At 37.5% G+C, this 21,527-nt stretch overlaps 3 protein-coding genes across 4 annotated transcripts; 1 reads left to right on the forward strand and 2 right to left on the reverse strand.

Moving 5' to 3' along the window:
- The first annotated feature begins 188 nt into the window (after positions 1-188).
- LOC144359848 (uncharacterized) lies at positions 189-7,509 on the forward strand. Of its 2 annotated transcripts, none has more exons than XM_078012786.1 (8): positions 189-749; positions 2,034-2,091; positions 2,224-2,301; positions 3,884-3,916; positions 4,199-4,278; positions 4,434-4,488; positions 5,238-5,481; positions 6,575-7,509. In XM_078012786.1, the coding sequence occupies exons 1-8, from the start codon at positions 408-410 to the stop codon at positions 6,771-6,773; spliced, it is 1,089 nt and encodes a 362-aa protein (XP_077868912.1). In that variant the 5' UTR covers positions 189-407; the 3' UTR covers positions 6,774-7,509. The 2 variants fall into 2 exon arrangements, with proteins under 2 accessions (XP_077868912.1, XP_077868913.1); XM_078012787.1 differs by having other exon boundaries at positions 5,238-5,429; positions 7,288-7,509.
- Positions 7,510-8,166: 657 nt separating this feature from the next.
- On the reverse strand, positions 8,167-13,825 carry LOC146750874 (norrin-like). Its single transcript, XM_085495444.1, has 3 exons — positions 13,611-13,825; positions 9,785-9,942; positions 8,167-8,539 (listed from the first exon to the last, which is right to left on the reverse strand). Exons 2-3 carry the CDS (start codon positions 9,932-9,934, stop codon positions 8,312-8,314), a joined length of 378 nt encoding a protein of 125 aa, XP_085351570.1. The 5' UTR covers positions 9,935-9,942; positions 13,611-13,825; the 3' UTR covers positions 8,167-8,311.
- Positions 13,826-14,824: 999 nt separating this feature from the next.
- LOC102800601 (uncharacterized) lies at positions 14,825-21,056 on the reverse strand. Its single transcript, XM_085501388.1, has 8 exons — positions 20,596-21,056; positions 19,581-19,761; positions 18,842-19,028; positions 18,112-18,279; positions 17,918-17,984; positions 17,775-17,830; positions 16,868-17,098; positions 14,825-15,336 (listed from the first exon to the last, which is right to left on the reverse strand). The coding sequence occupies exons 1-8, from the start codon at positions 21,051-21,053 to the stop codon at positions 15,269-15,271; spliced, it is 1,416 nt and encodes a 471-aa protein (XP_085357514.1). The 5' UTR covers positions 21,054-21,056; the 3' UTR covers positions 14,825-15,268.
- Between the last annotated feature and the right edge of the window lie 471 nt (positions 21,057-21,527).

Genomic DNA, 21,527 nt, shown 5'->3' on the forward strand with positions numbered 1-21,527 from the left:
CAAACAAATCAACTGTGAATCTTTATTTTTACGCAGTGGTGTAAGTAAGTTGTATAATTGTTAAGATAAATTTAAGGTCAGAGGTCAGTTTCTCTGCGAGTGATTGGTTCGTTGAGTTGTAATTTGTACTTTGCATTTCAAAGTACACATTTGTATTATTCTTGGAAATCGAGTGAATTTCTCGTTATACCCCTGGAGATATAATTCCTATAAACACACTAAAATAAGGTAAACGTCTCTAAGCTATCGTTATCAATATGCGGGAACACAACTTCATCGCCGGAGTCATGTTCAAATTAGGTTTAAACACCCTGATACCCGAAGAATAGGCCAGGAACCCAGCCGACCTCGGTCCTCACCCGGGGGCGCTCATAGTCCACTTTGAAAGCATTAACGTCACAAAGAGCATGGCTAGCTCCAAAACAAGGCAGCAACCGCCCACGCTGGTTATCGGAGTTATTGACGAAGTGTCCGATAACGAATTGAGTTCGAGAAGTCCACATGCAGGTTGGAGTCTCAACAATACATTTGTGCTGTGTATGTCTATTCTGGTTGCCTTGCTCTTGGTCGCCGTGACAGCCCTCGGCAGCGTGTCTTGTGCGCTGTATGCCAGTAACATAGCGTTGATAAGTAAACAACACGCGAACGAGAGGAGGTTCCAAGCTCTGTATGATATAACAAGCGAGGTGCTTGCCATGGAGGGGCTAGACGATTTGCAACGTAGATTCAGTCAAGAGTACGGTGACGAGGTAAGTGAACATCCTAAACAAGGTACACCGTAAAACATAATTTATGCAGGATTATATGGTAAACAAACAGGGGAAGAATCGAATGCCAGAACCCCCTTCCCAACTATATGCCCCTGGGCGTGGAGCTGTAACTTGGGGGTGATTTACGTTATGTACATGTCGGGGGGTGTAGCGTCTATGTGTGGTTACAAGTGCTCTAGATCGCAGTCAAATTCATTGTACTTCGTCCTATATAACTCACGGTAGACACACATACAGTGTCAGCGTAGGTACTAGTAATTCACGTACTTAATTGGTCTGAATGGCGAAAACATTAGCATCAGCCTGGATGTGATTATTAATGTTTAATTGTATTCAAATTAATAACATCGGAACAGTGAATTTATAATCCAATGTGGTGTTTTACGTCTGTATTAGAATTATGAAACGGGCTGTTCGGTAATTTGGTAAAGCAAATTCTTTGGAAAAATCGATGAAAATGTTAAGCAAATTAAGCCAGGTATATCTCTTTAGCAATTGTTGTCAGTTAAATTGATCGATTATACAGAGGCGGCGGAACAACTTTTGCATGAGGGGCGAGATCTGAAATCCAGATCCTCTGAAACGCTATTTCCTGCATTTTGAGGGGCAAATTTTACTGACACAAAGGGTTTCAGCTTGATTGCCACCCCCCCCCCCCGTGCCACCGCCACTGTTATAATACGTGTCTGAGATCATTCGGACAAACTTTATGGTTTGGAAATACATGTATTGTGTAAAATGTGCGAATTGCCGAATTGTTTGAGCATTTGCCTAGAATCAACGCGAATAGATCAAAATGAAATTCAAACAAACAATAAAATGCGAAGTCGAAACGACATTCGGTCGCGATGACAACCAATGCGGAATATTCAACATTTCCTGTTTTCTGATTGATATTAAAGATTTAAAATACTAATATCTCCTGCCAATATTGACGCCCAGTTTTACGTATTCACCCCATATTTACGTATCCTCCCCATATGTACGTATTCTCTAATATTTAATTATGCAGTCCTTATTATGTATGCAATACATATCTACGTTATATACGCCCTCGTATTTTCGTATCCCTTCCCCACATAGACGTATTATCTTCCTATAGTTACGTAAGCCATTCCAATATTTTTTCCAAATACGCGCGCATAAACTCAGTATTTACATATCCCTGCCTATTAGTAACAGGTGCGAATTCACGAAGTAATTGACCACAGACGACCTATTACCTATTATAAATGCTGTATTATTTAATGTATTTCCGCTCAGAGCAAGCTGACTGAAAACGTCGAAAATGATCGTGACGTCAGGGACACGTCGGACAACGGTGAGTATGGTGTCGACGAAGATAGAGTTTTCATTTCTCTTTGCCTTCAATCTTTAAGTTTTAATATTACTACATGTTGCTGTGTACACTAACACTTCTATTTTGTTTTATTTTCAATAATTTTCCACCTAGCGCCTGAAATACCCTGCCCCTCTGAAATTGTAGTACAACGCGTAAAGCGTAAATCACGAAAGAAACCAAAAAGAAAAGGTATGGTGGCGCACTATATATTTGGCTTCTGATGAGTACTCTGTCTCCAAGTACATACAACGAATACGTACGGATATGCATCGTTTCTTTCTCGGGGCATTTTGGTTTATTATGTGTACAGATGGCATGGAAGCGTAGTTTACATATTCCATGTTATACATGACTTCACGCTTTATTATTAAGAGTTCGCTTGTCCGTGCATGAACAAAGACCCTAAGGTTTTAACATGCGAGATCGTAATAAAATAGGGCAACGTGAAGATTAGGGTAAACATGGCCTCGTTCCAGATTCTTTTTTCAGTCTTCTCTCGTGTTACCTTCTTTCAGTAGATGTACATGCTATGGTGACAATACGTAATATATATTCTAAAAGCTTAAATATAGGGTGGGTGGTGATTCGCGCGAACACATTTCGACAGCAGCATCGCGGCGCCCAGTCATCTGTGCTGTAGCCTTAATGTCAATGAGCAAATATAAGTATTGTGTTTGGATCTGCTATCGTTAATTTATTTCTACTAATGTGAACATTCCTTCATTTTGAATTTGGGGTGATGCATGTGTCGGTACCATGATGTTCACTATATTTGGCGTTTGGTTGTTTACATGGAGGCAGAGTAAGTTACTCTATCAGATTGTCGCATGCAATATTAAAATACTAATAAAACTAACAGCTAAATAAACACGAGAATCTTGTGGTACTAATGTGGGTGCTGGAGAAATTGATACATCCGTATTAAATGTGACAATAACATCAACCATATCGTTGAAACTTCAATCACTCGTTTTTTCACTATATACTACATTTACCGGTACATTTGCACTTATTTCACTGGCAAACACACATAGCTGATAATGCAAAAATTTGAACATTGTACTGAACTGTCTAGACAATGCTATATCAATTACCGACTTTTTTGGGGGGGGCTATAAACTGTATATTATCCACCAATCAACCATCAGGATTCACGTGACACATACACAGATGTGACCTAAAAAGACGAACTTGCTCAATATATCGCATACACTGAATAGAAAGGAAGCTTCTTACTGCGTGATGGTTTAATGGAAATCTATGTATGGTGTATTGTGACTGGTGGCAGCAAAACAAACAATTATAGCTTCAAATCAAGGCAGAATTCATAACAGTTTTCGCAACATGTTCCGTTCTTGATCATATTAGTTTTGACTATATACCATTATGTCATGATATTAAGAGGGGGTCGCTGCTGAATGCACTCGCAGGTGACACGTGGATAATAATGAATGATTCGACTTTGATACCAATTCTGCTTGTCAACATGGAAATGGTTTCCGATCACGAGTGCAGCCGATGCATTACCGGAACTTTAGCCTTTGGCCCAAGTAATCACCATAGAGTCTTTAGATATGTACTATTCATAAGAAATCCTATACAACGTAATTCTGAAATCGAATTTAGAAAAAAAAATCCGAAAATCAAGTAAAGTGAATTTAACCCTAAAATCGTGTTTGGTTTGGTTAATGGCGTGTTGGCAGAATATCTACTGCCCCTTGGTGTCAGCCTGTATTTCAAATATATTCATACCAAGCATATATTCTTACAGAAAGAAGAGTAAGATGCGTTCAAGGTCCACCAGGTACGTTTAAAACATTTAAATATTCACAGTATTATTTGTTGCAATGCCGGCGCCAGTTCGACTGACCCAACATTGTAGGTACATTGTTGTCCTACGTGCGACGTTGTCGGTCACATTGAATAGGCATCTTCACTGAAACCGATGAACCATTAAGCCCTCTGACTGTCAGTACTTTTTGTATATGAAATTATTTTCATAAGTTGGCCCCTCTAAAATCTATAAGCGCTTGAATTCTTTCAAATCATTTAGTGAACTAACTCTCATTTTATTTACCACGTGTAGGTCCACCGGGTAACTGCTCTTGCAACCTGACCTCCTTACTCGAAGAGGAAATGACGTCACGAAAGAGGATTGACGTTTCCGTATGTATATCACGAATTTTTAGATATTGAAGAATCCGTATGGGGTCACGCCTTTTTATTCGCCAGGTGGATTATATTACTTTTCGTTCGAAGTTTATCTTGAATGTGAACTTGCTATTGAGTTAGTATGACGTAAGCTTAAACTTTCATTTTAGAATGGGTTGTCATCATTTCACATGATTGGACACGAACATGTCATCACAAGTAATGGTAAGTATAAATCAGTTGTATGTACTATATCAATACACCACTCTATTGACGAACGCTTCTTGACGTAATCACTACGCAATGCCGCTCAAAACGACGACTTTGTTTGGTTTCACAGTATTTCGTCGTCTATAGTATTATTTCCTAAAAATCTAATCTCCATCGAATTGCGACAAATGAAAACGATATGAACGGTTTCGTTATAGAATAGTTTCTTCAAGTTTGATAGAGGGCGCCATGCGTTATAAATATGGACATCTCAAACATAATTGTCTGATCACGTATGCTAATAAATATTTAGGTTGTGAAATAAAAAAGTGTGTTTGTGACAGCATTCGTTCAACACTGAAAACTCAGTGACACACAAAAACATTGATATTGAAAATACATGTTCTCATATATGATAACATCGCCGATTAAAATGCGCATGCGCACTTGTCCCAAATGTCCCATGAAATATTGTTTTTTGTTTTTTTAAATTTAACCATGATACATGCTTAAATCATCGAATGACTGCATCAATCCGTTTCTCGAGCACCACCGTCCAAACCAACGAGAAACAATCGTGCTTGGAAAATGTCATGTCGCCATATCACTTTTAATAACTGTGCATAGTTCCATGCATATATAGTACATTCAATGTTGATAAGCATTTAAACATGAAAAGTCAACTTATTCCTTCATATAGATAACTTTTATTTCTCTCGCATAAATAAAATTCTTGAACACTTTTCACTTTGATCTGTCTGTAGGAGGGTACTTTTCCTGGAAAAGAGAATATACGGAATCGTACTTCGAATTAGCCCACGACAGAATTGAGTCACGTGGTGGTCACGAAGTGCAATATATTACAATAACAGTTCCCGGCTATTATTTCGTGTACTCCCAGTTGATGTATGCAGATGGCCGTTCCTTGAATATTGGACATAAGACCGTGGTTGAACGTGGTAATGTGGAAATAGATATCATGCTCAGTGGTGCCACAGAACAGACAGGGTGAGTTAACTAATTTAGGCGTCCTTTCGGAGTCACCTGCGCATGCGTCAGATGGCCTTAGCGTGCCGTTGTTTACAAACAAGCGTCGTCGCCTGGGACTCAATTCCCGCGCGTGCGCAGGTGACGACACAATTACGTATGACTACAGAATTTACATATTTGCGAGTTAATTAAAAGCCTGAAATTTCACGGTTCGTAAAAATATCGCCTCTAGGAAAGGGTAACACAAATCATGTCTGTGGGTGGTGGTGATCTTGTATCACACACCCGTTTTAGCTAAAATTCAAAACTACCTGAAATAGTTGTATTATTACAATTTATAATAATAGTCATTCAAGAGATATTGCGTAAAACAGCCAATATCTTGGGATGTTGGTGCATGTCATGATAGTCAATTACGATTACCATTATCCTTGTATGAACCAATCAGATTATGCGGATTTTTATTACGTCATGATAGTGTGAAGATACCGACGGGGTGAATTTTGCTGCCATTTGTTTTTGTTTATGACCCCCGGGCTTCATTTTTTAAAGAAATAATTAGTATTTATGATAATTATTACAAAAATAATCACATACAAACGTTCATCGACATTTTATAAGAACCTTTCACAGCGAAATTATTCTGAAAACCCCCTATCAAATTGTTAAATCACCGGAGCAGAACTTATTGATTTGGTATTTTGACAGTTAATCTCCAGTCACATGACCCCATGTAAACAGTCTTTGAAAACATGAATTATCAAATTCCTGAATATTTCAGCTTTCAGAAAATATATAGTTTGCCGTCAATAAGTTTTGATTTGAATTGCTCAGATCGTTTTAACTAAACGATGGGATTTCCCCGGGTGCTACCTTAATGCGCTGAACTGGCATGATATACGAGATGAACTATTATAGTCACCTCCTTTTATATTATGTTATTTAGATGGAACATTTTGTATTGATTTGTCTCTACTGTATGGAATGTTCCTTGCCTCTCCATCACCAAAATATAAACAAAAAAACGTTGCATTTGTACCTATGAGGGCGTTATGTTTGAAGGTTCGGCGAAAACATCACTGTTATTCAGTATGTAATGCATATTTTACAGATCAAGAAATACTCGTACACCACCCGCTGATTCCGGTTACCATGGCGGCGTGTTCTATCTTCGACGTGATGATAAGATCGGTATACAGCCATTGTATGCAGGAGAAAAATTTGTACTCGATCCGACTAAATCATTTTTTGGTGGTTTCCGCATCTGGGCTGGGCATGGCGACGACGGCATCGACAGTGGGTATGCTTGAATGGCGCGCAATGAGTCTAGATTGTACAGACAGTTAAGGTGTTACTAGATCGTTTCTGTACTGTGTAATGGGTCAGTCAGTGGTAATTCTGTTATGACGGCGTGCCTATATCATCTTGCATATGCCAGTGATTTATACAACAATGTGTGTTGTACGTTCAACCCACAGCAACTTGAAAGTGCGTAATATTTGCTGTTCTTGCACTAAATTTTCTGGACTAGCACGGCTGTGATATTGTTAGTATAGCCGCGGAAAAGTTGATATCTGAGCTTCGCCGGTATGTTATTTGCCCCTGACGCCAATACTAAGTTTTTCAAACCGTGATTTTCTTATCAACTGAGAATAAGTAATTTGGTTGAGTGTTCATCTTACACGCTGCCTAGTCGTCATTATATTTGATAGTAAACTTGAAACATTCCTTGGTTTGGCGAGAATTACCGTCCCTTCGTGAATGTTTATATTGACATAATAACCACGTGACCCCTCGGTAGACTCAACAATAATGGCCGCTGAGATGGTAATTTGTGTCGTTCTCAGTCAATGTCCAAAATATGAGAATATATATAGTGTTCTGACTGCCTGACTACTAATGTAATTTTATGTTATACAATTTTATGCAGAGTCACGTGACGTGCCAACCCTTCCACGCATACGACCACGTTTTTCATATCAGATTTTTATGACAACAGTTGTATTAAACAAGACTGTTTTGTAAAATAAATACCAATTTATAGAATGCACGTGTGTAAATTGTTCATGAAATGTATTTTATATTTTACCAGTAGAAAGCACACACACGGACTGGCCCAGTGGGTAGAAATTGGGACCTACAATCACCCGAGAGAAGTATCGTAGACATTATTTCTTTAAATACATACTTTTATTGGGCAGACTTTATAGTGACAATGATTCTGCTTAAATAGCGCCCTATTTGTTGGAAATTCTACGGAATCGTTTGCTTACTCGGCTGTCAATCCCGGAAATTGCATACAGGAAACATGGCACATCGTTGTTTATTTTACAAACTCTATTAATTAATTAATTAATTAAATTTGCTGTGAGTTTAGGCGTCCCTTTAACATGAACGTCTGCACCATCTTTAGAGATAAAGTCGTGTCAACGAACAATATATATATATATTGAAGGTTTAATGTGAAACTAGAGTAAATTCATGGTAAAATGCAGGAGTTAGCACCACCAATATTAACTAATACACCATTCCTGTTAATCGCGCCCTCTAGCGAAAAAGTGCTTTTGTGACGTCATAATTACGTATTGGCTGAAACGCTACTGTTCAGTGAGTTGACCACAGATTTAAATAATATGTGGCTATTTGAACGGTCTCCTTTCACCCATTTATCCCACTTAAGTACTCACAGTTGCCAGAGGGCGCAACATGTCCGTGAAGACAAGTTTTGTCTGTTTGAATATTAGCTTTCCATGCAAACGAGAGAAATTGTCGCAAAATCAGAACGATAGTAAAAGTGACGAAGACCTTCGAACACAAATTGCTGGGTTGTGCTTTGTTTAGTTATGCGTCACGGTTTACATACTGCACAGCCGCAGGAGAGAATGTATCTATATGTTGCATAGGCGAACTGGTTCTTCCTACAGCGCAGGCGCACAGCTTTGATGTTCGATTGTTGGTCTTGGCAACTTTGGCATTTATATTTGAAAGGATGACGTAGAACGTCGCGAAACGTCACAACTGGGTCGGTGGATGAAGTGTCCTCACAGCTTCCACTGCAACGAGACATCAATACAATCTGCGGAGAAAATGTGTATGGTATCGTGAAAACAAATCTAATTACTGCAACTAATTAGAAGATGAACTGCATTTATCACAGAATGTAAATAATACACAGAAGCAAGAAAGAAGCTATTCACAGAAAATTATCTTATCTTATCTTATCTTATCTTATCTTATCTTATCTTATCTTATCTTATCTTATCTTATCTTATCTTATCTTATCTTATCTTATCTTATCTCATAACAATTCCAAACAAGTTTCATGCGAACACAATGAACGTTCAATAGACAGAACATTAAATTCTAATACTAGTAGTTGTAACCTCATTCCACGAGGTGCGAATTTGAAAAGGTGCAGTTAATGGAGCCATTCATTGAAAAAGCTATTCCAAGAAGATTTATTGAGGAGAGAACTATTGCTATTCTTTGATTACAGGGTTGAAATTTTGCAATTCTCTCCAGACAAGAAATATTGCGTGCAATTTCTGCAGTATAGGGAACGATTTTGAGATTTGTTTGAGGGGAGCTACATTGTAAATCTTGGGTTAGAGAATTTTCCTAGATTGTTTAGGATTGTTTTTAGAGTGACCATTTTGTCCATTTAGTGAGACAAAATTGTTCGGATCCGTGTATGTTCCTGCATTTAAAAAAAGGCCAATCTTATACAAATTTCTGGGCAGATGGAAAAAAACAAAGAATTATTTTGCGGGCAGGGAAAAACGTGCTAAGAAACGTGTGGAAGGAAACATGACCTTCAAAAAGATGGGAGTGAGCAAAAATATCAAAAGCCTCGTATGGAAGTTGGGAAAATCTCTAGCCAGAGGGTAGGATATGAACGGCTTTTAATTTCCCTTTCTAAAAGTCTACATTCCAGGCCAAATTTCTAGATCTTTGAAATAAGTTTTGTCATGAAAAGAACATTAAGGTATATCACTCGTTGGTTGCACCCGTTTGAACCCGTTCTTGGAACGACCCCGCACTCGCTCGATAAACATACTGATAATATACAGATGGAGTCAGTTATCGTTTATTAAAACCCAAGGCCCCAAAACAATTAGACACACTACGACAATTCCATCGTCAAATCTGCGTCTCGTTGGCTAGCCTTATTTTAAGCCTGTGTTTTAGGTGGGGACAATAAGTTCCAAAACTGAAAAAATTGACCACCATTCTCAAGCATCCATTAAAATATACTTAATGTTGACGTCAGACTTGGCATGGACTCGGAGTAGTACATATGTAGAATATTCTCAGTGGTTACCTTGTCATTACATTTCTTCTTTGGGTGAGTGATGCTCTGTGTGTAGTAGTATCTCATGCACTTCGTTTCCATGGCAACATCTTGTGTGAATACCACAATAAGAAGAGCAAACAGGAGTATTATATATGGTCTATGTAGTAAATCATCCATGCCTTTTCCTGTAGAAATTAGAAAAATAAAGTTCGATGGATATAAAAGAGAAAATAAAGTCGAACCAGGCTTTTCTGATTACTGTATATGGTGACTTAATTAATCGAAATTTTCCCACGTGTTGTGCGACAGTGAGTCTTTTCTACTAGAAAGAAACTATAACTAGCAATAATACACACGACAGTACAATATAGGCTAACATTTCTACGGCATTCTTGTATTATCTACGGTTATTGCATCTACACATGTGTATGGTAAGAAACATTGTAATGCGGTGCACCCAAAGTGCCAAGGGTACTGGATTTTTCGATATGACTGATTTCCAAGAAATGGAATGTTGCATCTCGATTGTTATAGGGTGAATAGCGCCCTCATATGAAATGATCAATAATTGCTACATAACTGTGTAATTGTGTTTCGTTTCGAAATGTGTTCATCTAGACTATAAACATCTGGCTTGGCTTACATTAAACATTAATAAAGTAATTGTTCACATTAAACTATAATAAAGTAATGTTTTGATCGAAGTCAAAGTGATGTGACCGAGAATAAAGTTTCTTAAAAATGTGTTTTAATGCAGGGGAAATACAAGCATATTTAAATACAATAATGCACGAGTTTATATGGGAAGGTACTTTTAATGTTGTGAATGTTTGTATCATAGACGCAAACTTAAATAACTGTGATTGAATAATGCATTACAAAAACAATTATTATTGGTGTAGCCGAACTTGTATATTATTTTAGATTGGAATATGAATAAAATGCATGCAAATGTGGTTTAGGATTCAAAAACTAGTACGCCAAGAATTGAATACAGTCATTCACAAGGAATAGTACAACAAAGTTTCAAAAATTTGTGTTCCATTCCTAGGAATGTAATAGTATTACAGCATCACTACCAGTAAGTGAAAACAATATGCTAATATAATATTTGGATGTAGGCTAGATAGGGGGGGGGGTCAATAATGAGCAGCGAAATATGTGACTTGCACGCAAGTCTCTATGGGAGTAAATTTAAAATGGTTCATTGCCCGGTAAACTAACAAATGATTTGCCTGTAAATGTTATATAGTTCGCGTAATACTCTGTACCTACTCTATTCTGGTACATTCTAAACTAAAGATGTCACTACTCTACTAATCCCACGCAACGTAAGTGAGTATCGAAACATGTGATTTCAGTTAGAACTAAACATTCTTTTAAAATTCATGTGACATTTTCATTAACTTGTTCACCGTGTGGCTGCTGTCACAAGTGTGGAGATTTTAATTGTTGATTTTAACAACAATACTTATAGGCAAATACCTATCCGCGGATTCCACGGGGTATTAGTTTGAAGGATATGTATTAGTAATGGAATGTCCAGGAATACGATAGCCCGGACATACACACTATGGGTAACACTATTTAGAGTAAATAAGCAAAATGTGTTGTTATTTATTGACATTGTTGTTTAAACCGTATTTATTTATTTGTCATTAGCTAAAATGTACCAAGCTTACATCGAGATAAACTGTAGAACACGTTGACATAGCTGCATGCAATTTTAGCGGATTTGTCTTTTGGAATGATTTGACAGAATCTTAATTTAGCTAAAGTGTCGACTATCTCATTGTGAAAATATAAATTAGCTGCATCTTGAATTAGCGAAATTATAGATTAGCTAAATTAGCTAAAATAACATGCTAGCTAAAAGACATGTTTTACGTTATATGCGCGTGCGTTATTCTGTCACGGCCAGTGCGAAAACAATTGGGTCGACCTGGTATGGTAAGATCGGTTAATTTCCTCTCAAAACGCGCAATGATATGCAATAAATAGTGCTCTAACTAAAATGTTATTATAAAATTGTGAGTTGTGAGTTGATATGAACAGTCCAAGTGTTCCGTTAACCACTATTACTACACTTCGACTAACTTCACCATCCGGCAAAACATGGCTTATATACGTCGTCAACAGTTAAATACTGCTCGGACCAATAAATATGAAATATAGTATGCAATACTAGTATTTGATAATCATTGCAAATATTCAAAATAGCTAGCCGTTTCGGACATTCTGGTCCTTAATCAACGGTTTTCGTTTTTTTTTTATATTATATCAATAAATCGTGGTACATAGAGTAATAATGGTGTTAGTTGTTGTCATATGCTATATGTACCATCCCGTCTAATCTATATGTCTAAGGGCATCCATCCAGAAGCGCTTTGGAAAAATAAAACATGCAACGTTATTTTTCCATGCGCAGCGCCACAAAAAAGTGAGATAGACTAAACCGTGAGAAAGTACGTTCTAATTGTTAATGCATGCAGTGGGTGTGCCAAGGCCTAAAATAGTATCCATATCAAAGTGCAACAATATTACATGCCGTACGTAATGTGTCACTCCGCGGGATGTCGCAACCCTAATTACCCCCTAAGTTGACAAAAATTAGAAATCCTGCAAACTGGAGCGCGCGCGATTCAGCTGGGTTTGATCATTTCTCAAACTTGTGACGTCAGAGATCGAAATTGTGCGTCAAATGCTGGCCTCTGTCGGTGAGGTCTCCCGCTATTCTGCAATTTCGCACAGACCTGTCTGCACGTGGCGGAAATGAAACGTAGCACTGTGATGCCAAGCTCAATTTTGTCGGGAGATGGTCAATTTTATTCCGGATTAACTGTTAATCAAACAAAATGACTGTGGACAACGTCAAACACACAAATTGTTTTTCAACCTGCGATATGACGTCAGACGTCACGTCGAAAAAGGGTGAATTCAAGTTGACTAACGATTGATATAACGATTCTCACGTACATTTAGAAATCACATTCCTGTATAAGTACATCGTCAGCTCATAGCAAGATATCTCGCCCCCTGCCTGGTTTTGTATATTATGACTGCAGGATCCATTGCACATTTTCGAGGTCTGAATATCGAATTTGTTAAAACTGTCGCCGTTTTGTTTTGTCGAGTGGTTTCCTGTCTCTTTGTGCAACATTCCCTGACATTATTATTTGAATGCATGCCCGTTCTATAGCTTTTACTCTGGAACATACTTCATAGAAAATAGGTTGTTACATTGTAATTGTGGCGATTCTGTGTCTATATATGAACAAAACCAACCTGGAAATGTGCTTGTATCGTCGCGCTTCGACAAATTAAAAAGTGATATAAATAAGATCTAAACGTAAGTAAACTTTCATCATGACAAAAAAGTGATAGGTCTGTTTCGTAGACCAAACATTTCTATCGCTTGTTTCTGGATATAGAATGAAGTGAATAATGGAACGTGGTCAAATTTGTAAATATATAGAAGTGTCTATAATGGATGTGTTGAGATTGTCAGTTGGTATCCATTGGAGCATTTTCTTTCTGAAAAATCGACTCAGTGTTCGAGGTTTCTCTGTCAGAGTTACATGGGTTACATAGTATACAAATACAACTAACAAATGTAAGAGTCGTCGATGCATTTATTGATATTTTAATGCCTACGTACTGTATTTTACAATGCATTTTTTCTAAGATGTTGTTCGTTTTGGTAATGAGGTGTATGTTCAGCAGAGAAGATTACAAATGAAAACTATTATTTTCGCCGTGATGTGAACAAAAGGTTGCTCGAGCTAAAGCGCAGACTGAGGCTGAGGCGAGGATATGTAAATACTACTGAATGTATAACAAGTGAAAGGCTTACCTTAAAGACGTGAAATACGCACACCTATAGTTGATATCTTACAAGCACGCAATAAATCTCAGTATGGTTCAAACGCTTATATTGCTGGAACATAAGGCACTCCCATCTCGACCCCGTTAATCTAGTGAGATCATCATATACAAATCGGAGGATAGGAGATACAGTCGACTTGTGGTTGAGTATGTATGCCCGAGCGTTGTGGTACGAATCCAAACTGCTGTCTTTTGACAGCGTTGGGTTAAGTCTTGTCAATTAAACATATCGCTATTACGCAGGAAACAAGCGCGTCGTGAGAAGGAAATTGAGAACCTCGCTGTGTTTGTTTTGGAGTCCTTGATCGTCGGCAGGGAATTGGTTCGTCTGGTTGGTTGTGGTGTCGAGTATGGGAGTCTGATCGATGTGGGTAGGTTATCGAATCACGTGTAGTCGCCGGCACCGCTGTGAATAATATTGGCTGGCGCATTGGGTGGCTGAATTTTAGTTTAACGAGAGTAGGTGAGTGAGAAAATATTAGAATTGTCTCATTAGTACAGCAATTGATGACGCAAGAAAATACATGGTCGGTAGATCACGAAAAGTTTCATTGTCCCAGTTTAGTTACGATTATTATGAATATGAGTATATTCCATAAAAAGTGCAGATAGCTGTTATTAACAAATCAGTGGAATTTTCTGAAAAGCTGTTTAATAAAATTTATAGAAAATAACAATATTAAATTTGCGTTGATATTGAATCAAAGCGAATACAATAGTTAGATTTTCAAGTGCGGGCGTGTTGGAGTGGGCGTGGACTGCAGACTGAGTTTCTCCGACCACCGTATTAGGTTCCAGGCTTAGTCACTAGTACTACTGTTGTATTAAAGAATAATTTACCAATTTACGTGTTTCGCATAAACACAACATCTGAATCAGGTACAATCGTTATTATAACTGTAATCACGAGGTACCAATAGTGCATGTGATTATTATGTCAACCGCATTCAGATTAAGATCTCTAAATTAAAGCGGGAGAGTCGTCACCTGCGCAAGCGACATACGGCCATAGCGTGTCGTAGTTTACAAACAAGCGTCTACCCGTGAGCCTTTACATGAAGTTATGCGAACTGCCAAGAACAAGTCACTAGAAATCAATTAATTGTGTCGCTTAATTTAAAGATTGTAACGCATTAGAATTTAATTGTGTACAATGAACAAAGTTAGTAACCAACCACGTGATTTACTAAGCTGTCTTTCAATCCATGGTGATTGGAGTTTATTTCTGTTGGTATGCATATTATAATAAAACATACACCTTATAAATTAAAAACATTATAATGTTCTAAGGATTACAGACACGTTTAACATGTATGTCATGATTTCGTGCATTGGTTGATAAACGCCTGAATAATGACGACAATACAGCGTTACGTGACGTATGTAATCATGTGTTTAGTGACGACATCTCTGGTAAATTAATCTTACGGGTTTGTATTTGCATGAACACCCGACTCATTTGCAGTTGCAACTCGACAGTTAATCCATATTTGACCTACTCAGTTACATCATTATAGTTCTAATGACACCGATATGTATGTACTAGTATTCACTCTTGTCAAAAGTCGTGAAGTTAAACTGTACTTGTGCAATTGCGTACGATCGTGTTGGTACTTCGTATGGTAATCACGTGGTACATCCAGAATCCCAGTACGTGACATACTCATCCTGTAGTTTAATCCCAACGCTGTCACCTGGGTTAAAACAAAATAGCACCCTCGTCAGTTTTTCGCATTTAGAGGTTTAAAACGGAGTAATATGGAATAATATGTTTTATTTTCTTTGTTTACACATTATTTGGCAGATTGTATATAGACAACGTGTATTTAGTGCGCCATCTCTGGCAATACATGAGATATTTTCTTCAATTCATTGTCTAGTCAAAATACTCGTTATAGCTGCATCACGGATAAAATTGTACGGTAGAAGTTTACTTTCCAGCCAGAGATTGAGCTGACAAATTACTATCTGTTACCTCGGAGCTTAAAATACAACTGACTAGACCAATTCATTTTATTATTTTGTTTCCCCATTTTAAACTAAACTAAAGAAACACAGCTATGATATACGGTCACCGTGAAATGTACGGTAAAATTCGTGTGCTTGGTGCAAGCTATATGCTCTCAATACAATGTGAACATAGATTTTAAAAAGTTCAACTTTTAACCCCCGGGGATAATCCCTTTGGGTTTTTTGTTGTATCTGGTCTCAAATGGGATCCACATATTTCAGGGGTTTGGTCTATAATGGGGTCCACAATGACTGTTTGTCAAATGGGTATGGGTCTAAAAAGGGGTTTATTTTTTTCAAATAGTATTTGAACTTTTTTTTTTTTTGCATTTTGTGTAATTTACCGGATTTTCCAAATGTTTTTGATAAACATTAAATTGGTCTAAAATGGGCTCTGGGTTTTCACAGTGCGGGCTACACACCTACACCATATCGGCAGCCAAGTACCCCCCCCCCCCCCAACTGTATTTACGGTGTAAGACTTCAGAAATGTTTTCATTATTTTGCACAGACCGACCCATGCCCGAGGTGGAGACACCGTCCCAGGCTCCGTCATGGTGCTGTACATCAACGGAACGGACGCATGGAATAGACTGCAGTGCCTGCGTCAAATACGCGTCGTAACCGATTTAAGTGGTAGTCGACATAAAAAGTTTGACCAGCTGAGGTTTTTGTTCAGTACTAGGCCACATACCGAAGACAATCCTGAAAAGTGGGAACAGTGGAAAGGTCGCCAAACATTGCATCGGCGCCGGATTCGTCGCGATCGGCTACACAACGGTACATTTTGTTTATGAGCAGTTGTCAAATCCGTAAAAAAGTAAAATATGAATGACATTTTTTGAATGATTTACTGTGATGGTAATGGTAAAGAACTACCTTAATGAAGAGCGTCGGTATTTACCGTATATGCTATGTTTTCATTGTCCACATTTTGGAGATGGCCATTGCAAATTGGCGCTAAGGACACAGTAACAATGTTTAACTTATTAAAAATAAAAATCGGAGAAAACGATCGATAGTTACAGCTATTGTCGCTTTAAAGGGCGGTGGTCGTCGCGAAGCGCGTGTTCGAATTTCATGTAAACAAACAATGTATTTTAAACGCCACGGTGTTCTTTATGTCGCGCGACGACCACCGTCCTGACACTGAATCGACACAGCTACAACTTGAATGGTATGAACAATCAAGTGAAAATACTTCTTATTAGTTACCTTTCCATATCCCCAAATCACTCATAAATTCAAGAGAATCATTGGTCCTGCTATAAAATTCAAACATCGATCCATTTGATGCACTCAGCCAATCAGCCTCCGATAAAGAGTACCACGTGGGATTGCCGGCTTCTTTGAATACATACGCTCCACTATCGCCGCTGATGGCATAAACTGTATTCGTAGACGCGTCCATTCCGAGAATGTTTGAGATTGACATGATCCCTGAAGCTTTAATGACAACATTTGTATGATATATTTTTTAAAAAAATGGTTATAAATTATGACGTCATGTAGTAGCCAGTATAATGTTAGTAAGCCATGACTTGCAAACTGGGATTGGGAAATATGCCCGATTATCCTAGTATATGTTAATATTTTTCCTTATTTCTGGAGGCCTAAATTATAATCTTGACTGCTTTTTAGGAGATGGTTTATTTCACATTTAGCAATACACTTTCGCCATAAGTCGCGCCCTCTAGTGGCGAAGCGCTTTTGTGACGTCAAAATGACGTAGATGAATGAAAGCAAAGTCGTTCAAATCGTCAACTCGTCTGGCTGTCTAGCTGCACGTTATTTATAAAATATTAAATCTCTCGAAAAGACAAGACGCTGTGAACGACACAAGGTGACTATCATCATCGATGATTGCGACTGACGAAACACCGACCCTTGTTGTTACACACGGTGACTACCTTTGCTGCAAACCACATTGACTGCCGTGGCCGTATATCACACATTAGAAAAAACAAATCATATTTTCCTACCGTTACCCTCAAACGGTAATGGTCACAGCAGCCGCCAATGTGGTTTACGTCATAGGTGGGCCTGTATATAATCGTTCCTCATCAACTAGGACGTAGGTCATCTTATCTAATTAAACGTTTTGATTTAATGTGTCACTCACCGTGAATGTTTGTTGAATTCACCTTGTAGATTTGAAAGCAGTATGGCGAAGAATCCCTAGAACATGAAATAGGAAATAATGTGTTAGTGCTAATGCAAATATTTGTATCGACTCTGTTCGATTTGTTGATATGTTTTACTTACTTTGAACTGCTGCAGGCAAATAACGCGTCATTTTCAGTGTTTACAAAATATCCACGATCGTATGAATCTGCCATTGGAATATAAACAAGTATGATATGAGTTTACGTTCATGTTTGCTTAAAAAGACTAATTCGAATTAAATCAACAATCTGAATTTACAACCACGTGTTCAATTTTGTGACGTAATTGCTTACCTGTCAATGGGCAGAGTTGAGTGATCAAATTACAACTGACACATCTCTGGTTTTGATTGTTGGGTATATGACACTGGCACTCCATGGGGTTGCAACAATCACAGTTATTCGCATCAAATGAGGACGAACCGTTGTTACAATCGCAGTAACTGATATTTTCTTGCACAGCTGTGGAAACGAAAGAATCGGTGATTTTATGTTTACTGCTTGATCTCCGCAAAAATCGAACGATTTGATTTTGTACTAGACTTTCTTTTTTATAGCTCTATACTGCGTTGAAGTACTCTTACTTATTCAGGTCTTCCACCAAGACTCGGTAACACTCGGTCGAACCAACGTACTGGTACTTATTTGAATGAGTGGGGGAGGCACACATTTCAATAAGAAGTGATTACCGCATCAATCAAATAGTTTAAAATACAGACATAGTGGCCATAATACAAGTGAACTTGTGGCGTCACTAAACAGCGCCCTCGTGTGGAATTACTTCATGCATGTTTTTCTGTAGTTTTGTATTTGATTATATACGAGTTATAAAGGCTATACACTCTCTGGATGCGTCCACGTTGTCCGCTAGATGTTGTGTCATACCTTGATAGTCTCCACGTCATCATTTTATTTATTTCACAATACGATTAATTCATGTGTATAATTAACTATTTTATTGTAATTTTTATAATTGAGAAAGAAGATGAAAAATGCGAACATTTAAAAAGTTATACATATTCACCTATAACTGTGTAAGAAAAATTCACATTTATCAAGGATTCTGTGAACAGAGAGCCCTCTCTGGAACGATAATGGAGCTGGATAATACCAATAAATTCATGCACTCCAATGACGTCATCGCTGTCGGGATCGATTAAAAGAGTAATTTGGAATTTCACTTCTCTGTTATACAAACCAAGATTACCTAACTGCATTGAAAGGAAATATCAGATTTAGATTAGAATATATTTGTATTATTATTATAATTGAATTGGTATCGTGTGTCGAAATGTGTAATATTTGTGCAATATCAGGTTTCCTATGTATGCTTATAAACAAATGAAATTTGTTACAGACCGGAGACACAATCAATTATTAAAGAAATAAAACATTAGTTGGCTTTTATTTATCGTAGTGGTTACGAATAATTATCGAACGATGAAATTAAATTATCTATCACGCGAACACGTGCTAATAAAGTTTAAAACTATTTAAATAGATCTGCCATACAAATTTACACCGAATTTGTGGTGAAGATATTCATTTTTGCGCCTCAGAATATAATTACTGAAAATTGATAAACTTTTATTTTTAATTTATCAATAACATGACTGAGAATGATTGAATAATATACTGTACGTACGTACGTAACATATATTTCTAATTGGAAACCCTTGTGAATGTGACATATATTGCATTGCCGGACCCTGTGTGATAACACGTTATTGATCACGAACATATACGATCATCCCCTACTTTACCTGGAATTGTATAAGCGTGTCGCGTGATTTGTCTACTTCCAGCGTGTTAAGGTGTGGGGAAGAAGCGGAGGCAGCTGAAAACTTGACGAACGGACTGAGTATCGACGTTATTGTAACATCATAAGCCATGGCTGTCGAATCGCTGCGATGACATATGGACGTAGATATGGTTACATTGTCCCTGAATAAAAACAACGATGTATGCAATTAGATCGTGTAAAGCATAACATTATGCACGGTTTTCTGTGAAAACATTCTTTGCCTAATTGACATATGGCTTTTTCTGATAAACATTGCCCAGACATACTGCTGAAGCTCATCGTTTTGCTACCCTGTTCAATTCACAATGGCTGACTAACGGCAATTTTGTAATATTCTTAAGTGACTGTGGAATATGTAGATGTATCTACATATTCAAAATGTATCTATATGTTAATACTATGTGCACTTTAATTGTGCCTGTGAATCTGTGAAAATTTACATAACTAGCCGTACCACTAAGCAACTTCACAATTGGTATGCTTACCCATAGTGATTGACATATCATCTTAGTAACATATCACATGTACAGAAACCAACACAAAGTAGTCACATTGTGTCGGTGACATGTTACATCTATGGAATTTCAAGTTAATTGTAGTACTAGTAATGTGGACAGGATGTGAATTTCACGAGATGAGCTGAAAGCTATGGCATACATCATTTTAAGATTTACCAATCAATCTCAATAAATCGCAGACATTTTCATAGAATCATGCAACAATAGTTAATAAGATTATGAAACAAAGTTTGGATAGATACAGATATTGACTAAACTAAATATTAAATATAGCTATTTTAAAAGGACATTTTTTGGGAGCCTATGCAAATAATTGTTTAATAATGATTTTTATAATAATTATTGTGACAATTATTATTATTATTATTATTATTATTATTATTATTATTATTATTATTATTATTATTATATATTATATAAATATAAATTATATCCAACGCTCAGGCAAACCCTTACCCCGCTGTTGCCGCCGCTGTCAAATCCACTGATGCGGCAACCTGAAGTCTTGGTAAACCCACGTAGGCGTCTAGACTTAACTGCCCAACCCATATTGTATCCGCCCCATTATTGTACGTATACTGGACACCAGCCTTGAACCAAATAATGCTGCCGTTTTCCAAGCATGGGAGATCGTCGAGAATAGTCGTGACAATGACATCTAAACGATTCTGCACGTTGTCCACGTCACCGCCAATAACATTTAAATTTAAGAAATCTAACGTGATTTTCTGAGTATCGTTAAAGATGGGACCTACTATCTCCGCCGCTGTTGATGTATCAATATTCACACCAATATTGGTGGACACATCTATAACCGGTAAGATGGGACAAGTCGAATTTTCGGGAACTAAAAACACGATATGCGAAGAAAATATCCCTATCGGTATCATCATTCTCAATGTGAAGTAGACCATTTCTCCAGCCATGAGAGTCATCTGATCTCCTTCCTCATTGCTACTCAGTTGAACTATTGGAGTTTGGATTTCTGGTGATAAAATACAGGATGTACAATTAATTACATAAATGAGCGTTGATAATATTGCCATTAAACGTTATTCTACATTGATCGTTATATTCTGTTTGAAGAGGGGAAACTGCATTTGGAAGAAAACGTTACTAGTGGACGAGGTTAATAGTTAAAATGAGAAAAAGTTAATAGCTAAACAAATTCTTGTTTTTAACTTGAGAATCTCTTTGTATAGATTAACTGACAACAATATCAGGTGGGACACCGGAGACGATGGTGTTGATGTTCTTGTATTTGACGAATTGAGTCGAATACTTGTATCGAATAGACATAATGAAAAATTATTCAGCCCTTGCTAGTTTCATCAATATCGCGGAAAGAAATCGTTAACTCGTGCTTGTGTTGCTGTATCTCAAAAAGA

Source organism: Saccoglossus kowalevskii, chromosome 1, assembly GCF_978046115.1.
Source record: "Saccoglossus kowalevskii chromosome 1, keSacKowa6.1, whole genome shotgun sequence".
Classification (NCBI taxonomy): domain Eukaryota; kingdom Metazoa; phylum Hemichordata; class Enteropneusta; family Harrimaniidae; genus Saccoglossus; species Saccoglossus kowalevskii.

Bases quoted from the DNA above. Each gene is read 5' to 3' on its own strand.
- LOC144359848 (XM_078012786.1), top strand. From the start codon at position 408: ATGGCTAGCTCCAAAACAAGGCAGCAACCGCCCACGCTGGTTATCGGA. The intron at 2,092-2,223 runs GTGAGTATGGTG...TTTTCCACCTAG, and splicing joins CAGGGACACGTCGGACAACG to CGCCTGAAATACCCTGCCCC. The intron at 4,489-5,237 runs GTAAGTATAAAT...ATCTGTCTGTAG, and splicing joins ACATGTCATCACAAGTAATG to GAGGGTACTTTTCCTGGAAA.
- LOC146750874 (XM_085495444.1), bottom strand. From the start codon at position 9,934: ATGGATGATTTACTACATAGACCATATATAATACTCCTGTTTGCTCTT. The intron at 8,540-9,784 runs GTAACCACTGAG...TTTTCTCCGCAG, and splicing joins AGAAGAAATGTAATGACAAG to ATTGTATTGATGTCTCGTTG.
- LOC102800601 (XM_085501388.1), bottom strand. From the start codon at position 21,053: ATGGTCTACTTCACATTGAGAATGATGATACCGATAGGGATATTTTCT. The intron at 17,831-17,917 runs GTAAGTAAAACA...TTCATGTTCTAG, and splicing joins TTTGCCTGCAGCAGTTCAAA to GGATTCTTCGCCATACTGCT. The intron at 17,099-17,774 runs GTGAGTGACACA...TTGTCATTAAAG, and splicing joins GAATTCAACAAACATTCACG to CTTCAGGGATCATGTCAATC.